The 21,022-nt window shown below is 37.0% G+C and overlaps 1 protein-coding gene across 4 annotated transcripts in view; it reads right to left on the reverse strand.

Moving 5' to 3' along the window:
* Positions 1–21,022, reverse strand: part of TRAPPC9 (trafficking protein particle complex subunit 9) — a 522,448-nt gene that overhangs the window by 249,818 nt on the left and 251,608 nt on the right. For all 4 annotated transcript variants that reach the window (XM_069780118.1, XM_069780115.1, XM_069780116.1 and 1 more), the window contains one exon: positions 10,682–10,772. In XM_069780118.1, coding sequence (XP_069636219.1) covers positions 10,682–10,772 — 91 coding nt within the window. The remainder of the gene's footprint in view (positions 1–10,681; positions 10,773–21,022) is intronic.

Genomic DNA, 21,022 nt, shown 5'->3' on the forward strand with positions numbered 1-21,022 from the left:
GAGGTCATTTTGTCTCTTTAACAAGCAAAGTTCAGGATGTTCACTCCAACTGACAGCTGTTCACTGATCTTATTTTCATCCAAATCTCAAAACTTAAGATTACATTTCTCACTCATTTTTCATTTTCTTTTGTTTCACTACCACTGTTTGGCTATCTCATTAGTGAGAGAAACCTGCATATTTTCTTTCTGGTAGTGAAGCATATATGGGAAAAACTGTGACAGTAAAGCAAGAGGTGAGGCAGTTATTGGGAGTTAAATGCCATCAAGCCCACTAGGCAGGACAGTGGGGGCACCCATCCCTGTGGGGTCAGCTCCCATTTTGGGGGGTTTACACATGGTCCTAAAGTTCTGGGCAGAATTAAGGTGCTACAAATATACCTCATTTCAAACAAGGGCTCTGAATCCATGTGGCCTAACGTATAGGTGCAAAATCATGTTTACCCAGTCTACCGGTCTGAGCTATGAGTAAGGCAAAGCCCAAGCCAAGCAGCCCTGCCAGAGCTGAGCTGCTGATCCCCCCACTCAGCAGTGCTCCAGCTGGAGACTGGAGCTCGTGCGCAGCATAAAACCAACTCTGAGACTTCATGTCCCACTAAAACAAATTTACTAAATGCTCCCACAGCTGGGAGTGCTGTTGGAAGATTTCCAACCAGAACCATTCAGAGCTGGTGGCACCCACTTCTGTTCTGAAGTTTCTGATTTATGGTCTCCAACACTTTTAGTACCTGGGTTTTTCCTTTAGCTTGAACACTCCAACCCCATCATTCACTCAGACAACTGACAGTTGACTGTCTGTCAAAGCACAGAAATGTAATTATCCCTTAACACTTCTTTTAATTATTGACGATTGCTGCTGCTGCTTTTTTTTCCTTCCTGAAGTTTTCACATGAGGCAACCAATTATTTCTCTCTGTGTAATTCCAGACACTGCAGAGACATTTTACCCTTTCCATATACTACTAACATTTTTAATTAAGATCCTTCCTTATTTCATCTCTTGTGTCTGGCCTTGATATAAAGTTCTGTAACAGCTCTGTATATGCCTAATATTATTGAGCCACAACTTTATATGATACTATACAAAATATAATGAGTAACAGAAAACAACTCAGGTATCTTCTGATGAAAGCCCTTTTGTACAAAGCCATCCTACAGAACACATTTGCTCAGCTCCTCTTTTATATCTTAAGATGCAAAAAAAGTAGCCCTTCTCCTTCTGTAACTTTTTCTAATGTATCCATAGGTAATCAGAAATGTTATTAAAGTGAGCCTGAATTTCTGCCTAATAAGGAAACAGATACTAAAATAAAAACTCTAAGTTCACTACTGAGTATACAGTATCAATAAGCACACAGAATCACAGCTCAGGAAATATTTTCTGTTTGACTGGCTTCCTTCATAAAATCAAATCAATTAATGACTCAAATCAATCAAATGAAATTAACTTCTTTCTGGCCTAAAACTGTACAACTTTTCTTTTAAAAAAATATTTTACAATTGCTTAATACAAAGGTTTGGGATACAAAATAAAAACAGAAGTAAAATTAAGTTCTGACATTTTTTTACTGAAGAGACAATGGGGAGAAGAAATAGGCTACGAAAAATCACAAAATGGAGAAAAAGGTCTCTTATGCTAAAAAATAGACAATTAGCTGCCAATTTTGAGAGAGGAGAGAGTAAAAAGGAGAAAGGGAGAGAACATGAAATAGAGAGTATTTCAGTCAAAGCTTATATTTCTTCATACAAAACCTTCTGTTCTGGTCTATGCTTGTACTGTCGAGGTTTTGACAGTTGGAAGCTATTAATTTCAGTATTACAAGGCTTATTGAGGTGGATTTATGTTCTTTACAGTCATTAATTCACTTCTGCTTCCTCGATGAAATAAAGGACTAGTTCAGAATGAACACTGAAAATTAAACCAACTTCCCTCCCCTCAAAATATCTGTTTGCCAGAGAACTACTGATGATAGGTAATGCTGGCCTTAACTGATGAGTCAAAACACATGGGGGCAAGGGGGAAATATGTGCAAATACTTGGAAAATTTTGCTTTTAGTAAAATACAAAAATAAAAGGAAAACTTTCCATTTAACTTGTTTAAGTACAAACTTCTTTAAACTACAACAGAGTACTTTGTACTTCTACTGAGAAGATGTAATGGTCCGGTCAAATGACACACTTTATTAGCAAAAAAGAGTCTGATCCAAAGTACAATGTCATCAGTGAAAAGACTGCTTTCATTTACAAAACTCATGGCATTCAGTTCCAAGCATATGCATTATTTTTTCAAGTGAAATAAAACAAAAGCTGAAAAATATCAGAAGCCAGATAAGGGAAGATTCAGCATATGCATTCTGGAATAAGGCCTCCCTTCTTGCTTACTGCCCGAAACCAATTACACATTGAACCTGTCCTACATAGGCTATTCAGAATATTCCTCCGCTACAATTAGCATATTTTCCATTTCTCATTCTCTACACACGTAACTGTACAATTCATTTAATTGCTGGGCAATTAAAATCCTGCCTGATCAAAGCATCTTTCTTGCCTCTCTTGTTAATACATACATCTTCTGATCTTTTTCCCTTTTTTCTTTTTTTAATTGTCCACAAGCTGAATCATATTTTTTAAATTTTTATTCAAATGGTATCTTCTGTGTCCATCAAAGTAATAGAAATCTATTTCTCTGCAGATTCAATGATACTTTTCACCAACTGCTTTACAAGACAGCTTTTTTGTCTTTTCAATCTTCTTCTTTACAATTCTCTCCAGAGCTCTTTTTGAAAGTGTAACCCATTTCCATAATTATTTCGATAGCTTTTCATTTTTTTAATTGGGATGTTCAATTAATCTATTATTCAATTTCCTTCTAACAATACCTAGAAAATTAAGTACCTTGCATAACTGTGTAACAAATTATCATCATTATGGTGTTCCTCAATCACCTGTTATGGCTTAACTGAAATGTCTTAAGCAATATTCCTATAAAGAAGTAAACTATGCACAGCCTTTTTGTTTTTCACTTTAAAAATACAATGGTTTTGTAAATGAAATATTGAAAACAAAGTCACTCACTTACTCAACATAACAAAATGTATTAGGCACATGTGCCTGAATCAAGCTTGAATTAGTCAATTTTCCTGCTACCACAATGTCCTGCTTCTTCTCCTCCTTTTCATATCTGATTAAACACCATTATTTGGTATTTTCCTCTCCGCCAGTATTTCTGCTGTAACACTGTGTTGAAAACCTTAATGGTCTTTAAAAAAATCTAAACTGCATTTATTAACAGACCGTTTCTATTCAGTATGCTTTTATGCCAAAAGTTGCCCTACTTCAGCAACTTTTTTTCCCCTCCTTGAGACCCAGTCCTCTGATGGATTCCTGGAGATCAGTCAACTCTTGATTTTGCTGAATTAAAGAAATGTGTCTCAGAAATACTGAAACTCAAAGCAAGCAAGACTGTACTAGATGTCTAAGTAGTGAACACAGAACTCGCCTGTCATTTACTCAGCTTTTGAGAACTGATCTCATTTTATTCAGTATAGTATCTCTGTAGCATAAACCCAACAATAAGTCTTCATTCCTTGATCACCTCCAAAACTACTTTTTCCTATTCTGGTTTGATTTGAACTCTTTCATAAGAAGTTTCCCAAGGGAAGTTTCATTAGAGACTTCGACAAATGTCACATACACCTTTCTTCATAGCTAAATTACACTGGTAGCTCAGAGTAACACTTAATCAAATCCTTTCCAATCACTTCAGACAGCTGAGCTTCTAGCAGATTTCTGTGTTATTAGTCTCAGAACAGATAACCTTCTTTTCTGGACTACTTTTCATTCATTTCATTTATGGTACTTTGGGCTTTGAGATTGTCAAAATATTATAAGAGATACAGAAAGGGACTTTTGACGAAGACCTGTAGTGACAGAACAAGGGGCAAGGGTTTTAAACTGAAAAATGGTAGGCTTAGATTGGATATAAGGAAGAAGTTCTTTACAATGAGGGTGGTGAGACACTGGAACAGGTTGCCCCAAAAAGCTGTGGGTGCCCTATCACTGGAAATGTTCAAGGTCAGGTTGGATGGGGCTTTGAGCAACCTAATGTAGTGTCCTAGATGTCCCTGCCTATGGCAGGGGTTTGGACTAGATGATCCTTGAAGGTCCCTTCCAACCCAAACCATTCTATGATTCTGTGTAGTAGCATGATCTCTTCTTGGAGAGATGGTCATGTTTATCTTTGAGCCATCAGCATATTGCATCAGTTTATTCCTCCTCCTCATACCTGCTTTCCTTTTTTTCTCTTTTTTTAAGCAAAAATCACTAGTGACTCACATTAGTGAAACTGGTCCTAGACCAATACTTAGATAACTCCATCAGTATTTATTACTCCATTTTCTCTTCCACCTCTTCTCACTGCTTTGTTAGAAATGCTGGACCTGCAGCTTCAGCTGCCAGTTCTTTCAGAAATCTGATACTGAGTGGCACTCCACCCAACCTGTCTCAAGCTACCTGTCTTCACATAAGAGGTTTTGTTAATTTATTTTCACTTGAGGGTGCTCTCTTTATTCTTAGCATCTTATCTTTGAAATCACTACTGGTCTGGTTATGTCCGAAACCCTTTCTCTTCAAGTTTTTCCTTTCAGTTTAGAGTAACCAAGGCTTCGGCAAGAATCAGAAACAACAGCTGATTCAAAACATATCACGCAATAGCATGTTTTGACATGCGAGAACATTATTCGTGTGCCAGATGCCCTAGTTTTATCAAGTTAGTCCATTTTTTCAATGTACTACCCCAGTCCCTTAACACTTCCCAGTAACTAAAGCATGTTGCTTGTTTGACATTGCCAAAATATCCTCCAAAACAGCCCGCACACAAGCTGTTACGATATGAAAGTGTTCCCACCTCTCTTACATCTTAAAAATAAAAATTAAAAACCTGAAGATTTTTCTAAATGGATGAGAGAGGTTGGTTACCTAGTAAAATCCATTTACCACCAGATTGTTTCTCGATTTTGGTCTTCCTATGAATCAGACTGTGATTCTCTACCTTACAGACAGCTTACTCTTGAGATTTTCTGGCTAACACTCTTGGTTTCATCTTTTTAATGATGATAATGGCCAGACTACTGTAATTCTAAAAAAAGAAATAATTAAATAATATTTTAGTTTACTGAATGAACAGAATAACATTCATAATTTTTCTGAAGGGCAGACCTTCATATACCCTGCTGATCTCTCCATATTTCCAAGCTTGTATCTATATAATCTACATGCTCCTGTGGAGGGCCTATGAGGGGTTTGTTTACTAAAAGAGAAAGTAAAACTATTTCCTCACAGCTCCCCATTAAAACTAGTCTTTGAACAAACATCCAAGACAGCCTTGGAATTTCAAATATGGGGGAAGAGCAATATTGTAGGATGCCCTGACTAAAGCAAAACTGTTAACAATGATCATGTCTGCAGAGATCTGACTCTTTTTAACTAGGTTCTTGGGGACAACAAGCTGTCAGGGTGTCAAGGTGGCATCCAAAACACAGGCTTAGAGGTGTCTCATTTCCTCATCTATTCACTAAGAGATACTTTAAAATCTCTTCCTCTGTATTCAGGATGCAGTGATTTGGCACTGCTGCAATCCCTAAGAGTTAATCACATAAATTGTGGAAAGAAAGATTTAATTATGGTCTAAGGTCAGACTGGAAAATGCGAAATAAAATGGGTGAGTAGTTTCAGTAAATAATTTTAAGATCCATGAAATATATAAGCTGTGAAAATTGATTCTGATTTGGTGCTCTCTAAAACATACAATGAATTATAAAGATAATTTATTTTAAAAGTAATGCTTCCATAAGATGTTTGGTGAAACTTAACCAGAGAGAACTTCCAAAAAAGCTGTCAGGAACCACATGCTCATAGAAGACTTCAAAATACTTTTAAATCTACCTCTCCTATTGATTCCAACTACCCATGAGGGACAACATAAAACCACCCTTCAATTTTGAGGTTTTGATTTTTTTCTAAGTACAATATGCCTACATGATGCAGGCAGACACACAATTTATTGTGAACCCACCACAAAATGTGTAACATCCTCTACCTATAAGTAAATAATTAAGACCTTGGTTACTAACCATCACTTTTCTTAGTTATGATCTGGGCAGAATTCAGCAGCAGTGTTGTTAGTTTTCCCTTAAATCACATACTAGAAAATGAAATGCACTGCATTGCAAAAACGTATCCATGATTAATTTAAACATTATAAACTGTCTTGAAATTCATGTTTATGATGAAGGAAGAAGTGAAGAATGAATGAAATGAGTGAATGAAATAAAAGAATGAATGAGAGCAAAAAGCTATTTCTGGACTTTTCCCACAGTGAAGCTTGACAAATATATGTTTCTTAGAATATTACTGAAAATACCATCTTTAGAGTTCATGTATAATCACTGATTTTCAGTTATTCAGTTAGTTTCTGTAAGAGAAAGATAAGTATTTGCCCCATATATTAAAACATTTAGCACTTTTAGGTGTCTACAGTTCTAAATTCCTAAATCAAATTTCTCTAAGAAATCTTCATTCTTACACTTACGAGGATCACGAGGAAAAGATACCTTTACCTTGTGGCTGCAGGCCCTGAAGGAAGTTCAGTTTATTTTGCTTTATGCAGGAGAATTTAAAATAAGTTTCTGTTGTGAAATTTGTGTACAGCATGTAAAGTCTTGGGCACCTTTTGCTTAAGAGGTACTTCTCATTTGAATGTAGGAATATCCTGAGTCCAGCGTATCCCAGGTTCAATCAACAGCCTATTTCAAACTCAGTCTATTTCAAGTTCAATAACAACATTCTGTGCATAGCATTTGTATCTATGATAATTTTGCTATGAAATGCAGAAAAGTACCATCAAACTGATAAGTGTTCGGTCTCAGAATTTTGCTTGCTTGCAAAACTTAGCAACATAAATCAAATAAAGATTGAGAAAATATCGCACAGCCAGCAACTAAAATGCCTCCATCTGATCATTTTCAAATCTAACCACGGAACTTGCACGACATATGCCTTTGAAGAGTCTTGGTTCTCCTCATTAAACTTTGCAGGCTATGTTTCCTTGATTTGATGATATTAATATATTCACCTTAAAACCACATCTATTGCTACATTTGGTTTGTTGCCCAGCAGTAAAAAGAAAATATGTCATAAATTTTAAAGAACACTGAACTTGGTGGTGTTGAGCAAGATTATGTTTTTCAATTACGTGTGATTTACTAACCTGCCTAATAGACAACTTCATTTTACAGAGATGTCCTAAATCTTAAAATCAATTTTAACAACATATTAAGAACTCTCACTCTAGCCTTTGACATATTTTCTTTTTTATGATTCCTCATTTTAAATACTTTTTCCTTCCCCAGTCATTTAATTGTATGAAATCACAACCAACAGTGTTCACTATGAGCCACTTTTTTTCCTCTGACAACCTTCAGAGCTGACTTCTTACCCTCAGACCAAAACTTCAATGCCACTAACATTTAATTCTACTCTTTGCCTTGCATTTAATGAAAAAAAGACAGGATTGTCAAATTTACATGAAAAATTATTTCAATATGCTTTTATAATTTTAGAAATTTAATATTAACTCTAATATGAATTAAACATGCCAAATTTAAAAGGAATTTTGAAGTCCAGCTTTTATAAATTTGAACAAGAGCCAGTCATTTTTTTAATCAAAACCATGTTAAATATTCATTCATGTTTCACTGTGAGCACTTATAATAAAGTAAACCCTTCAATGTAACCATCAATATAGCAAAAGGCTTGAATAATCATAGAATCAATGTTACTGCATAACACTAAGGCAAAAATTTTAGCCAATATATGCAAAGATTATGTTACAATGATGGCTAGTAGTAAAGGGCTCACATTAAAACGCAAGTTACTCAACATACAGAAAAGCAAAACTCAAAGCAAAGCAAGGTTGTGACTACAAACAGTGTGATGACTAAGAGGAAAAAACCATCTGGCTGACACTACAATATTACAATATTTTTTAAGTACCTTCTTATCAATAACATCAAAATATTGGATGCGGCAGGACGAGAAAAGAAAATCTGTAGACTATTGCCTTATTAATTATATATATTAAGATTATAGTTCTCTTGTAGTAGAGATGTTAACAGTCAAAGAATTTTTAACACAGCTTGCATACGTTTATCTCATTATTGGTACTCGTTACAGATCACTACCACTAAAAGAGCTGATTCTTGCAAGAGAGTTAAGGTCAATCACTTCAGAATATCAAGAGGAAAAAAACACAGGGAAGACAGAACTCACATTACATCTTAGATGATTTCAAACACAACACTTTTCCATGCCTATAAGACTTGAATAGGAAATACATTCTGGCACCGAAAGACAATTTAAACTGCGAAAGACAGTATGTCACGTTGTCCAAATACATGTGTACGCACACACACACACTCGATTGTCCAGACATTCCAACAACTCCTTATTATCCCACCTACCAAACTGAAAAAAACCCAATCATTTAATTCCTCCACCATCCCACACATTAATCAAACCAAAATTAGCCTATATTGCCATGGTATACTTTCTGAAGGGACCGCAGTAGCTTTCCTCATGGTGACTGCAGGTAGGGCTACCTGGCTACAACACTGTGAAACCAACTAGCAAAGATTTAACTGCTGAATATTTGAAGTTATGGTTAATTAAAAGAAACTAAAATGTCTCTGTTGTTTTTAATTTTCATTTTTTGTTTTCAAGTGAAATCAGGCATTTAATCAAAATGTCCTTTTCAATAATCTCCACAGTAAGCTACAGCTTCTACATGGACATATTTTTTGTGTTACACAAAATAGATAATAAATTCAATAGTAATTTCAGATTGAGAAAATATTAGACAAAAAAAATAAAGTAGACTTCTGCAAAACCAGTATTTTGTGCCACCAGAACTTTCCAAAAGGAAATATATATAAGTTGCGGCAAACCAAGTATTTGATCTGCCACAGGATCTCCCTTTCCCTGCTTTATTTAATGCAGAAAATTAACAATCAGTCAAGAGATTGTGCTTCAAGAGCATTTGCAGTTATGAGGCAGAGAACACCACAGAGGTTTGGCTGGTGTTAATACATTCTGAAAACTAAAGTAACCGGGATTCTTTAACTGAATTAAGCAACAGCACGAGAAATTACCAACTCCACAGGCAATCCAGATTGTACTGTAAATCAGTGCTATGTTCATGTTTTTCAACTAGTGCATCAAAGTACCTATGAATATCACCATTTAGGCAGAAATACCAGATACGATCCTATGACTCTAAAAGCCTCTTTTGCTAACAAAATAGTGGAATTTGGCATAAAAAGAAAATTAAAAGAAAACCAAGGAAACAGGAAAAGAAAAAAAACTATGGTTTTCATCCTTAAGGCAATCTCCCATGCAAAAGTGCCAAGGGAAAATTTTCAAATACAGAGCCCAGGTTACAAACCTGTTGAAGGTCAATGCCACTCCGCAGAACTAAGATGACTCTCAGGTGACCTGTCTGAGCTCACAACACGCATCTGACACAAACCACTTGTTTTACTGATGAGGTATAGGGCAATCATAGCCAAAGCCAGTTGTACAAGTAAGTGCTACCAAATACTCGAATCCTCTGAAGAACAGAGGCCAGATAAGCATGATTTCAGAGACAGAATATTATGGTTAAAGTTCAACATGTTTACAACAAACAACTTTATACCATTACCAGTTTTAATCTTCTCATCTACAAACAAAGTGCTTACAAGTTTTAACATATGAGTTGAGGATGGTCCACCAGCTTAAAAAAAATCCAAGCATTTAAAAGAGAACACAAATACTAGAGTTTGGGGTCATTTTAGTTTTAATATTTAACACAGACAATAGTGATGGATAATTGTTCCTTAAAATTGGTCCTCTCTAGGTCATCAAATTAATTAAAATAAGGAGTATAAAGTTAAATTTGCTTTAAAAGCAAAAGCTTTCAAAACTATTTTCTGATGAACTGGGAACTTTTTCTAAAACTTGTAACTGGCATACAGGTGTTGGGGATAGAACATCCCACGTTCCAAAGCCTCTGAACAAGCCTTATTAAGAACCTCAGACAGAAGTCACATTACTACGACTCTTCAAAATTAAATTAATTCAATATTTCATTGTTGGAACATCATTCTAAATGCAAAATTAAGAGAATTGATCTTCCCCACTACACAGAGTAACAACATTTTCTGTACCTAAAAAGTTAGTAATGCAAACATCTAGATCGCAATAAGGAATATACCACAAAGTGTATTACAATTCCATATGAAAATATTTTAGAGAAATTACTTTAAAACCACACATTGTCAGGCAAAAGGAAAATTTAAGTAGCAGCCACCTCTCATACAACACAACTAGGACTCCAAATTACAGGGAAAAGTGCATACTCAGGTTTCATATTTACTATCACTGAACAGTGATACTTAATATAAAATAGATTAATTCTACATTTATCTTCAGCTAAGTAAAATATCTAAATGAAAATAAAATTCCTAGCAAATTCTCCTGTATCACAGATTGTCAGTAAATGAAAACATTACCATTCTCCTGCTGCTGAAAATTACAAGCCAGGACATCCTCTAAAAAGATCATCAATAGATTTTGACATTACTCACCCCACTGGAGAGGAGCCAACTGTAGATGCTCCAGGACCAGTTGATTAAGAACGCCTTCCACGCTTGCTTCCCCTTCACGCTTCAAGGAAGGGTAAATTGGAATTAAGGAAAATTTTGTTTCAGAGAGAAGAAAAGCATGTAATACATACAACTTTTATTATTGCAAATCAAAACTGCAAGCTAGAGATTCATCAAAGGTTATTGTTATATATTTGGTTTATTAACCCATGAATTGGCTAACAATAATAATTCGAGCAGTTGATATCATCAGAATGTAAAAATTTAATTCCACTGAGGAGTGTTAAATATGAAGATGCAAAGGTAAAATGTACCTGAACCATTGTAAAACACAAGGGGGAAAAAGTCTGGAAGCTGTAAAAATGCAGAACCATGTGGTGCAGTACCAGAGTTCAAAATGACAAATTAAGAGCAATCTGAAAACAAAAAGGATAAAATTTAATAGGGTAATACAAAACAGAACAAAAGTGGGCTAAGATAGCTTTGAATACCAGCTCAGTGCCAGTTCTGTGAAGGTACAGGGATGTTAGACAATGCAGTGACAGTGTCATTATCGAGGGCAATAATCATACCAGAATCGCACAGGCACATAACCTGCAAGCTTCCCTTTCTACTCACTCCTGTATGAGTTCACTAACAAGCTCATACTGAAATGAGAAAAAATTAGGAAACTGTTCTTACTCTAAGAACAGTGAAGCACTGAAATAAACTGTTCGGAAAAGCAGAATCTCTACTTTTAAAGGGCTTCAAAACAGGTTATACAAGTGCTAAAATAAAAGATAGGCAATATCCAATGTAACACAAAGATAGTATTATCTGTTTAAAGAAATTAATAATAATTTCATGTGATGCATCAATCAAGATAGCATGTATTTGTAACAGGAAGACCACTGGACTTCTTTTTTCTAATTCCCTGACTTCAGAAAGGCACTGAATACAAAGGGCTTGGAAGCACATGCAAATGTCAGCACCATCTTGTATTTGGCCAAAGCTGCATTCAGTGGCTTTGGTGCAATTTTGTACAAGAAGCCCCTATCTCGGCTAGGTTGAGAGGAAGAAGTGGAGGTGGAGCAAGCACGGCTCCTTCGCAGATGCACATACAGCACGTGAGCTTCTGTGTACTTACACTGGAACTCCTCTGGCAAAACTTCTATCATCTTTACAGCTCGGCTCATGCTTTCCCAGAATAGGAGCACCACACAGAAACAAATTCAAGAGAGAGGCAGGATCCTCTGTGAGACTTGAAAACACTCCTTTTCCAACTTCATAATCTTCAAATGAAACAACCATAGGTGAAGTGGTGTTGCACAATAATTAAGGCCAAGCTCCTAGCAAGACTGATCAAGGTTTCAACCAGCAACTCCAAAAGTACTGGAACCATGTTCCTTGAAAATAGATTTTTTTAAAAAGAAGAATATCTGAGCTTTTATAAACAGCTCCTAAATTTGATCAGCCCTTTTTCTGCAAAACTCTGGAAAGAGAGGCACATCATCTGACTGATAAAGTATGTTCTCATCTATGTCATTTAAAAGAAAATTAACAAGCACTGCAGATAACTAATTTCTACCACAGGACATAATTTTACAAGCTCTCCACGAGATTTAAAAGTCTTGAAACCTCAGATCAAAATGAGATCTAACAATTAGTGATTGAGACTCAAAAGCTCAACGAGATGACACAAGAGGAAAATCAATACATTGTATAGCTTCTCACAATTTTTTAAAATTTTTTTCATTATGTCCTGAAAAATGTCTTAAATAGCTTGCTTTTTTCCTAAAAGGACTACAAATGAAGAATATATAAACCCCAAAGAGTCTGAAAGCTGTAAACACCATTAAAGAAAGCACCTATTTGGAAAATTAAAGGCAGCAGAATATCACCTCTGAAAAGCATTTCTGCTGAAAAATAAGACCCAGGACACCAGCACAACAGAATAATTTCCATAAACCAAACTATAGGATAGAGAATACATAATTTGGATTACTTCATAGAAACAGCAGATAAATAATTCTGTTATCACATCTTTAATGTAACGAATATAAGTGAGAGAAAACACTAATAAAGAGGCAGTATTTAAAAGAATTTTTAGAACAGAGTGGCTGCCATTAACTGTAACGTTAAACTAACTTAACTGTAATTTACTTACAACTGGCTCACAGTGGTGCCTGGAATATTACAAATTTTTACTGCTTACAGCTCCGTGGAAAGCTTAATGTCTCAGATACTATTATAAAATGACTATAAAATAGGTGATTCTCCTTACTTTATCATTGGTAAATATTATCGAAGCAGATGCATGTATTCACATGGATCTACAGAGGGATCTGGATAGGCTGGATCGATGGGCTGAGGCCAATTGTATGAGATTCAACAAGGCCAAGTGCTGGGTGCTGCACTTGGGTCACAACAACCCCATGCAACACTACAGGCTTGGGGAAGAGTGGCTGGAAAGCTGCCTGGCAGAAAAGGACCTGGGGGTGTTGGTCAACAGCTGGCTGAATATGAGCCAGCAGTGTGCCCAGGTGGCCAAGAAGGCCACTAGAATCCTGGTCTGTATCAGAAACACTGTGGCCAACAAGACTAGGGAAGTGATTGTCCCCCTGTACTCAGCACTGGTGAGGCCGCACGTCGAATACTGTGTTCAGTTTTGGGCCCCTCACTACAGGAAAGACATGGAGGTGCTGGAGTGCGTCCAAAGAAGGGCAACAAAGCTGGTGAAGGGTCTAGAGAACAAGTCCTGTGTGGAGCAGCTGAGGGAACTGGGTTTTTTAGCCTGGAGAAAAGGAGGCTGAGGAGAGACCTTATTGCTCTCTACAACTACCTGAAAGGAGGTTGTAGCGAGGTGGGTCTCAGTTTCTTTTCCCAAGTGACAAGCGGTAGGACAAGAGAAAATGGCCTCAAGTTGCACCAGGGGAGGTTTAGATTGGATATTAGGAAACATTTCTTCACTGAAAGGGTTGTCAAGCACTGGAACCCGCTGCCCAGGGAAGTGGTTGAGTGACCATCCCTGAAGGTATTTAGAAGACGTGTAGATGTGGCGCTTAGGGACATGGTTTAGTGGTGGACTCGGCAGTGCTAGGTTAAGAGTTGGACTTGATGATCTTAAAGGTCTTCTCCAACCTAAACCATTCTATGATGCTATGATTCACAAGGAAAACACATTTTGAAATTTCAAATTCAACACAGCTACAGATTCTGAAACCAACTGCTTCTTAGATTGGGTGCAAAAAGTATGCATACCTATACCTCAACTCATAAAAAAGTGACATACCTACACTTCTTAAATCCTGTATCCAGTTTTGCTTCCCTAGTTCAGAATGCTGAAATAAAGGATAAAATTCCCTGGAGGGTTACCAAGATGATTAGAGAGCTGGAGCACATAAGATATTAAAAGAAGTTGAGAGAACAGGGTTTGTTTGGTCTTAAGAAGAGAAGGAAGCCTAAGGAGAAATGTTATTGCTGTCTATTATAGTGGGAGGGTATAGAGAAGATACAGCCAGACTTTTCTTGGAGGAGCACAGTAATACAAAGAGGGGCAATGGACACAAGTTGCAGGACAAGGTGTTATAACAGATCTGAAGAGGTTCCTTACAACCTAAATTATTCTATAATCAATGCAACCTTCCTGCCTTCAGATTACTCCACAGGAAAACCTGGCAGTGCCAGTGGCATTTAATGCAGTATTCAGGCTGCCATGGCAAAATAGACTCAGACATCATGTAAAGACCCAACTTGTATAAACTGATACAGAAAAAAAAATGCTTTACCTTGCGAAAAAATCTCCCAAATACATGGTTTTTTAATGAGTACCCAAAATCTTGCCCACAATGTTCACTAAGCATCTAGTCCAGCTTAAGCTCTGCTACCAGACTCAAAGACAAAAGTCATTGAAGTTCACAGAGAAACAGTATAGTTGGTATGGTCTAACCATTCCTAATAGCATGGAATTTTGCATCATTGATCTTTGTCTCCTGACTATCTATCAGGCAATTATATAAAATTACTCATTATAGTGCAAATACAAACTGAACATTGTAGCAAACTCATCACCTTGGAGATGAAAAGCAACCAAAATATGCAGTAATAAAATGTCAGAGGCAAAAAAAGAGAGAAAAGTTTAACTCAAGAGTTTGCCTATTTTCAAAGACAAGCCTTTAGACGTCAATGAAAGCAAAGCAGTTGGGAGAGGAGTTGCCAATGTACCCTTTCAGATAAAAGACAAAAGTGTAAGATCCTGAATTTAAAATTCATTGAAAAAATGGCCCAGATAAATGGAAGTACAGACTGCCAAAGTTAAGTTTGACCCTGTAGAATCTATCTACTTAACCAAACCTCCCAACATTTTGCTGAAATCTCACTGTGATTACAAACCTGCTCTTCCATAGGAGTCAGATTGTTAAATGCCTTTGTTGACCCAGGCCTCATTTCCAACAGTCAAATCTTTGTTATTAACAACACATGCATCAGCCAGGACTGAAGCAGCTGACTTCCATTTTCCAGGGCAACTGTTCACATTTGGCAGTTCAAGACATTTTCATTTGCACAATCAAATGAGTTTCAATGGGGGCCTCAGAGCCAATGAACACACAACAATCAGATGCTGTTTAAAAAAAATAAAACCCCAAACCTAATTTTTCACAGGTGACACCTTTATTTCACATTTCTTTAGCAACAGATTGTGTATGATATAAACTGTTTCATACCAAAACCTGAATGACAGTCAAATGAACTAGTTATTTCCCCAAGGAAGACTTTGGTCTTTCATACTATCTTGATTGTCTAATGTGTAGCTGGGTACCCACAACTGTAACACAGCAAGTTATCTAAAATCTACTGCTAAAAAAGACAATAGATTTTAAAAATGGTTTCTATCCTAAAGTTACTCATGTTTTTTCTCTCTGCTATGCAGCATTCCATATCTGGCATCCTTCTAAAAAGATTTTTAGTAACATATTTGTCAGTTCCTTTGCACATAAATATGGGTGGAAGCGTGCACACAATCATACACAAATTAGCAAATGTTCATCAATAAAAATTATACTAATAAAAAACAAATTTAAATTATTAATGATCACAGATTACTTGTAGCAGTAGCCTTAGTCATATTTTAAGCTTTCTGCTTGATTATTATTGTGGCACTTTATTATTAAAACTAATTACATGCAGTTATTGAGGTTCTTCAATAGTAAGTTACTTCTGCAAACAATTGTTGATGCTAAGAAGCTGCATGGAAATGTAAAGCTCCATCCAACTAAAGTAAAGGAAACCTTTACTGATGTACAAAAGTTCCACAACATGCAATATTCTCATAACTGAAGATTCATAATTATGGTCAAGATGAAGTCATGAAAAGCTGAATAGACAAACAGAAAAGTAAATTTCAGTAATAGTTACTGGTATGCTGTCAGGCCCAGACAACATATCAGATGAGATGACTCAGGTTCTGTCCAATACATAATAATTTCAAAATTCGGACTGGCTACTTAGATGATGAAATACAAAACATTCATAAAATGTACGTATTTGGAAAAGACGTCAGTGTTCACAAAACTAATAAATGAGTGGAAATTATGAAGATCACTTTAGATGAAATTCAATGAAGAAAACTTCCGCGTATCACCCTGGAAGGAATCAACAAATCTATAAATGGAAGTTAGGAATAATTATTCAGTCAGTTATGCTGGACCACATGCAAAAAAGTCATTCAGACACGGGACACCTGCAAAAGAGGTCCAGAATAGTTATCAGAGCAAGCATCATATCTGAAGCTTCGAAGGTATAGCTTTTATTCTATGAGAAACCTTACCTGAAGTATTGCTTCCAGCTTTGGATCCCACATATTGAGAAAAATATAGCTATACCACAGAATAATACCAGCAATATGAGTGAAAGAAAATGCGCTTTGAAAAAAAGTTCGCAATTAGGTTTAAATATAGAAAAGAAAAAACTGAGGAAGGAACACACAGAATACAATTTCAAAAATGTAAGAAAACATTGCAAATAGGACAGGCTTCATATCAACCACAGAAACTAATGCTGAACTAAGGAAAAAATGTCTAACTATTAGAAAAGTTAAAAATGGAGCATGGTATTTAAGGTGGCACTGGAAGCCTCATTTTTTAAAGGCTGTTAAAAGCCAGGTTTGCAGTATTTTCAAGAAAATGACTAAAAATGTTACAGTTCTTATTTCACTGGAATAGTAATTCTTTCACAGTACATTAGAAAATTTCTCTGGCTGCAATCAAACCTGGGGAGAGCAGGAGACAGGGAGAGGAAAAGGAGTTTATAATCACAGAATCATAAAACGGTTTGGGATGGAAGGGACTTGAAAGATCATCTAGTTCCAACCTCCCTGCCATGGGCAGGGACACCTTCCACTGGACCAGGTTGCTCAAAGCCCCATCCAGCCTGGCCTTGAACACTGCCAGGGATGGGGCATCCACAGCCTCTCTGGGCAAACTGTTCCAGGGCCTCACCACCCTCACAGTAAAGAACTTCTGCCTTACATCTAGTCTAAACCTACCCCCTTTCAGTTAAAGCCATTTAAAGCTATAGTGATAGTCACTACATGCCCCTGTAAAAAGTCCCTCTCCAGCTTGCTTGTAGGCCCCCCCTTTTGGAAGGCTGCTAGAAGGTTGTCCTGGAGCCTTCTTTTCTCCAGGCCGAACCTCAACTCTCCCAGCCTGTCTTCACAGGAGAAGTGCTCCAGCCCTCTGATCATCATGAGTTTAGTTTTTAGCAGTCATTCCCTCACCCAGCCCACTGCATGGCTGAACAAATCACAGAATAATTTATATTGAAACGCAATTCTGGAGTTACTGTCCAAGCCTGTGCTTAAAGCATGGAAAATATTGAAATTGCATCGGGCCTCATCCAGAATTTTTCAGTATCTTTAAAGACATCAATTTTACAGCACTTTTGGACAACCTGTTCCACTATCTGACCACCCTCCTTGTGAAAACAATTTCTCCTAGTACCTAACCGGAATTTACCTGGCTGCAACTTGCTACAGTCACCTCGTGATATGCCTTGCTTGAAGAGTCAGATGTACCTTGTTGACTGCTGCAACTCTTGGGCTTTGAGAAGGTTGCCCCTAGAGGTCCATTAGCTCTCCTGGACTGCTCTGCTCCTGAGGGCAGCCTCCTGTGCAATCCTGCCTAGCAGTTCCCCAAAGTCTCCTCTCCTAAAGTCCAGAGTCATTATCCTGCTACTTGCCTTCCTCACTTGCCTTGGGATATTAAACTCCATCATCTCGGGATGACTGTAGTCAAAGTTGACATTAAACCTCACCCCTCTAACTGGATCTTCATTATTTTCAAGTAGCAGAACCCACACAGCACATGCCAAATCAAGCCATCCAGCACCTGTACACAAAAAGTATCCTTAAAGTACTCCAGAAATCTCCTAATCCGCATTTGGAAGAGCTCTTTCAGTTGTTAAAGGAAGAGTCCATCCAGCTTCGCTTCTTGATTGAATGGTCTGTAACAAATGCACGCTGCATCACCCTGTTGGACAACTCTTCTTGACCCAAAAGCTTCCAATTGACCATCACTCATTTCCTAACAATTCCCTGTGCACTTCATCATCTCTGCCCAACCTTCCTAAAAAACCCATCCCCACCTGTCAGTGCACCCTGTTCACACAAACTACCCACTATGTCTCTGAAATCCCAGTGACACCAGAGCTCTGCAACTGCACACTGACCTCTAATTCCTCCTCTGCATGCTTTTGCAAGTTCAGGTGCAAGCATCTGACATGGGCTCTTGATCACACCTCAGGGTAGATTCGGTGATCCTCACCCATCACTTCCTCCTGCCCATGCTTCCCCCTTCTTGCACTGCTCTACAGGCTTTGGCGTCCATCCTGCAAGGTACCAAGTCTAAAGCTAGACTCATTAAACTAGCAAGTCTGCTGGTAAAGATGTTCTTACCTCAGTTCATCAGGAGGGTGACAAGAGGCACCCGGAGCTAGAGGACAGGGAAAGACTGTTCATTAAGCAGCAGCAAGAGCTACAACAAACTGAAGCATAAGTAACTTCTTGATGCTACCCCTAGCTGAACCTTTCTGTGCTTCCCATGAAAAAATCTCTTCTGCCATCTGAACATTGATAAATCTTTGTTTATTCTTCTAAAAATGAGGATCACCCACAGGTGACCAAATTCTCTGAAATAATTCTGAACATATTTGAATTTCTGAAGGTAAAATGTAGATGGCACAAATCAATGGAATACTCTGAAGACTAATAATCTACGGCGGGTCTAACACAGAGTGGGTAAAGACCACAGAGAGAAGTTTAACCTGCCCTTCATCTTCCACATAGGGAACATGACATTTCCTAACTCAAGATGTTGAAGAATTCAGGCACAAAGTATCAGTAAAAAGATGAACATCTTAGAGCACTCAGCAAGAGACATAGCACTCTACAAACTTCAAAGTACACTTAGGACAGATGCCTTGATCCACAAGTCAAAATACACAGAAGGTCCCTGAAGAAAATACAAATTTCTTTTTACAATATTTAGAGAATATGAAGAGAAGTATAATTTGAAAACATTAGCCACGTTAATATTACATGTGCTCCGTCTGTTCAAATCCTGTGTTAAAACAAACCCCAGTTGTTAAGCTGATACCAGATGCCATCTAACAGATGCTAAAAAACAAGACAGCATGTTCTTAATTTAAATTATCTCAATACAACTATAATCTCAAAGATACACTAAATTACATTACTTCAGAATTTTTCTTAATTGAAAGGGCATGGCAGTAAGCTTTCTCATAAAAAGGTCTATTTTCCTAATAATTTTCATTCTATCAAAAATGTACAAAGGTTGAATTGAATAATATGCTGTGTTGTCTTTACCTTCTCCCTTCAGCCCTTCAAAATTATATGAAAATCGATCAAGTTTTACAATGCTTTCACAAATGAAGCACTGAAAAATCTCATCACTTGAAACCCTGAATATTTCAATGGATAAAGCCATGGAAAATGGACTTTCCATACTGGAAAATACTTTTGGTTCTCCTCAAGACATACAGATGCAGCCTGAAATCCTCATCCTTTGTGAACTATTTTTGGCCCTCACATGAGTTGCATATAACTAACTTTTCACTGCAGTCAATGTAATCCACACACTTAAAATTTGAAGCCTTTGTTTATGTGATGGTTTCATATGGTATAAACCAACACGGTAAGAATTTAAGGAATTGCAAGCTAAATAATATAGCCCTTCCCTTGTAAACAACATAAGATTACTTACAACAAAATTGTCTGAATGGTGTTCCTTAAAACATACATTCCTCTTCTCAGGCATACACTTAGCAGAGAAAGGTTAGCTGGAGAGTTCAAAGTCATTCAAAGATGGCAGATACCAAAGAGATCACCTGGTCTTACCATTCAAAAGACTTTTGCAAAAATGCCTTCCCTAATAAGAAACAGAAGCAACTATATCCTTTTGTATTTTTGCAAATACTTTTTATCTCTTGGCTGCATTTAGGTTGGCTTCAGACAGAAAACAAGTCCTATGCAGTTAAGACATCCATCCATTTCTCCATGTGTCTGCCCATCAGTAGGTCTGAAATAAACTCTGCTGGTCAATGTCAAAGTACTCTGGTGGGAAGACAGACGTCTCAGAAATGAAGTTTCTCAAACTTAGCAGAAGTGAGAGGAGAAATTTTTGTTTACTGGTTCACATCTAAATGTAGCTGTAAGAAATAAAAGGATGAGAAAGACTGACTCTGCTTGGGATGAAATCTGGAAAACAATGTACACGTTTCTTGAAGAATTTTTAAGCACATGTGCAAACTGTTGCCTTTCATTAAAATGGTTGTAGTTCTAGGAACACAGAGAACATGCATAACAATATTTAAAAACAGAGAAACTAATACTTGCACTACATTTAACACACAGAATTCATGCATTGTTCTATTGGTTTTCTAAGGTACTGACTTACATGTCAGCCACAATAGTTTTGGTATCAAAGTTGGGTTTAAATACAGAACGCAGAGTGGATGTAAACAGTGTTGCTCAGCAACAGAAATGAATGAGGATGTATTTTTACACCCTGACAAAATTATTACAACTACGCATTGAATTCCAGTGTAAGAATTCAACTATGCTATGAAAGAATATAAATATCTTTCCATAACACAGAAATTTTCTAAGTGAGTTCTGGTTAAATATTGACATTTTTGCATAAACGGAACTCTTTCTGAAATGTTGCTTAGGGAGCCTGGATGGAACCAGGCACTAGGAATCTCACTTATGTCTCAAGTCTTGCCTTTGACAAATCCTGTGCAGCTAATTTAATAATTAGTAAAGAAAAA

This window comes from Haliaeetus albicilla, chromosome 3 (genome assembly GCF_947461875.1).
Source record: "Haliaeetus albicilla chromosome 3, bHalAlb1.1, whole genome shotgun sequence".
Taxonomy (NCBI): Eukaryota; Metazoa; Chordata; class Aves; order Accipitriformes; family Accipitridae; genus Haliaeetus; species Haliaeetus albicilla.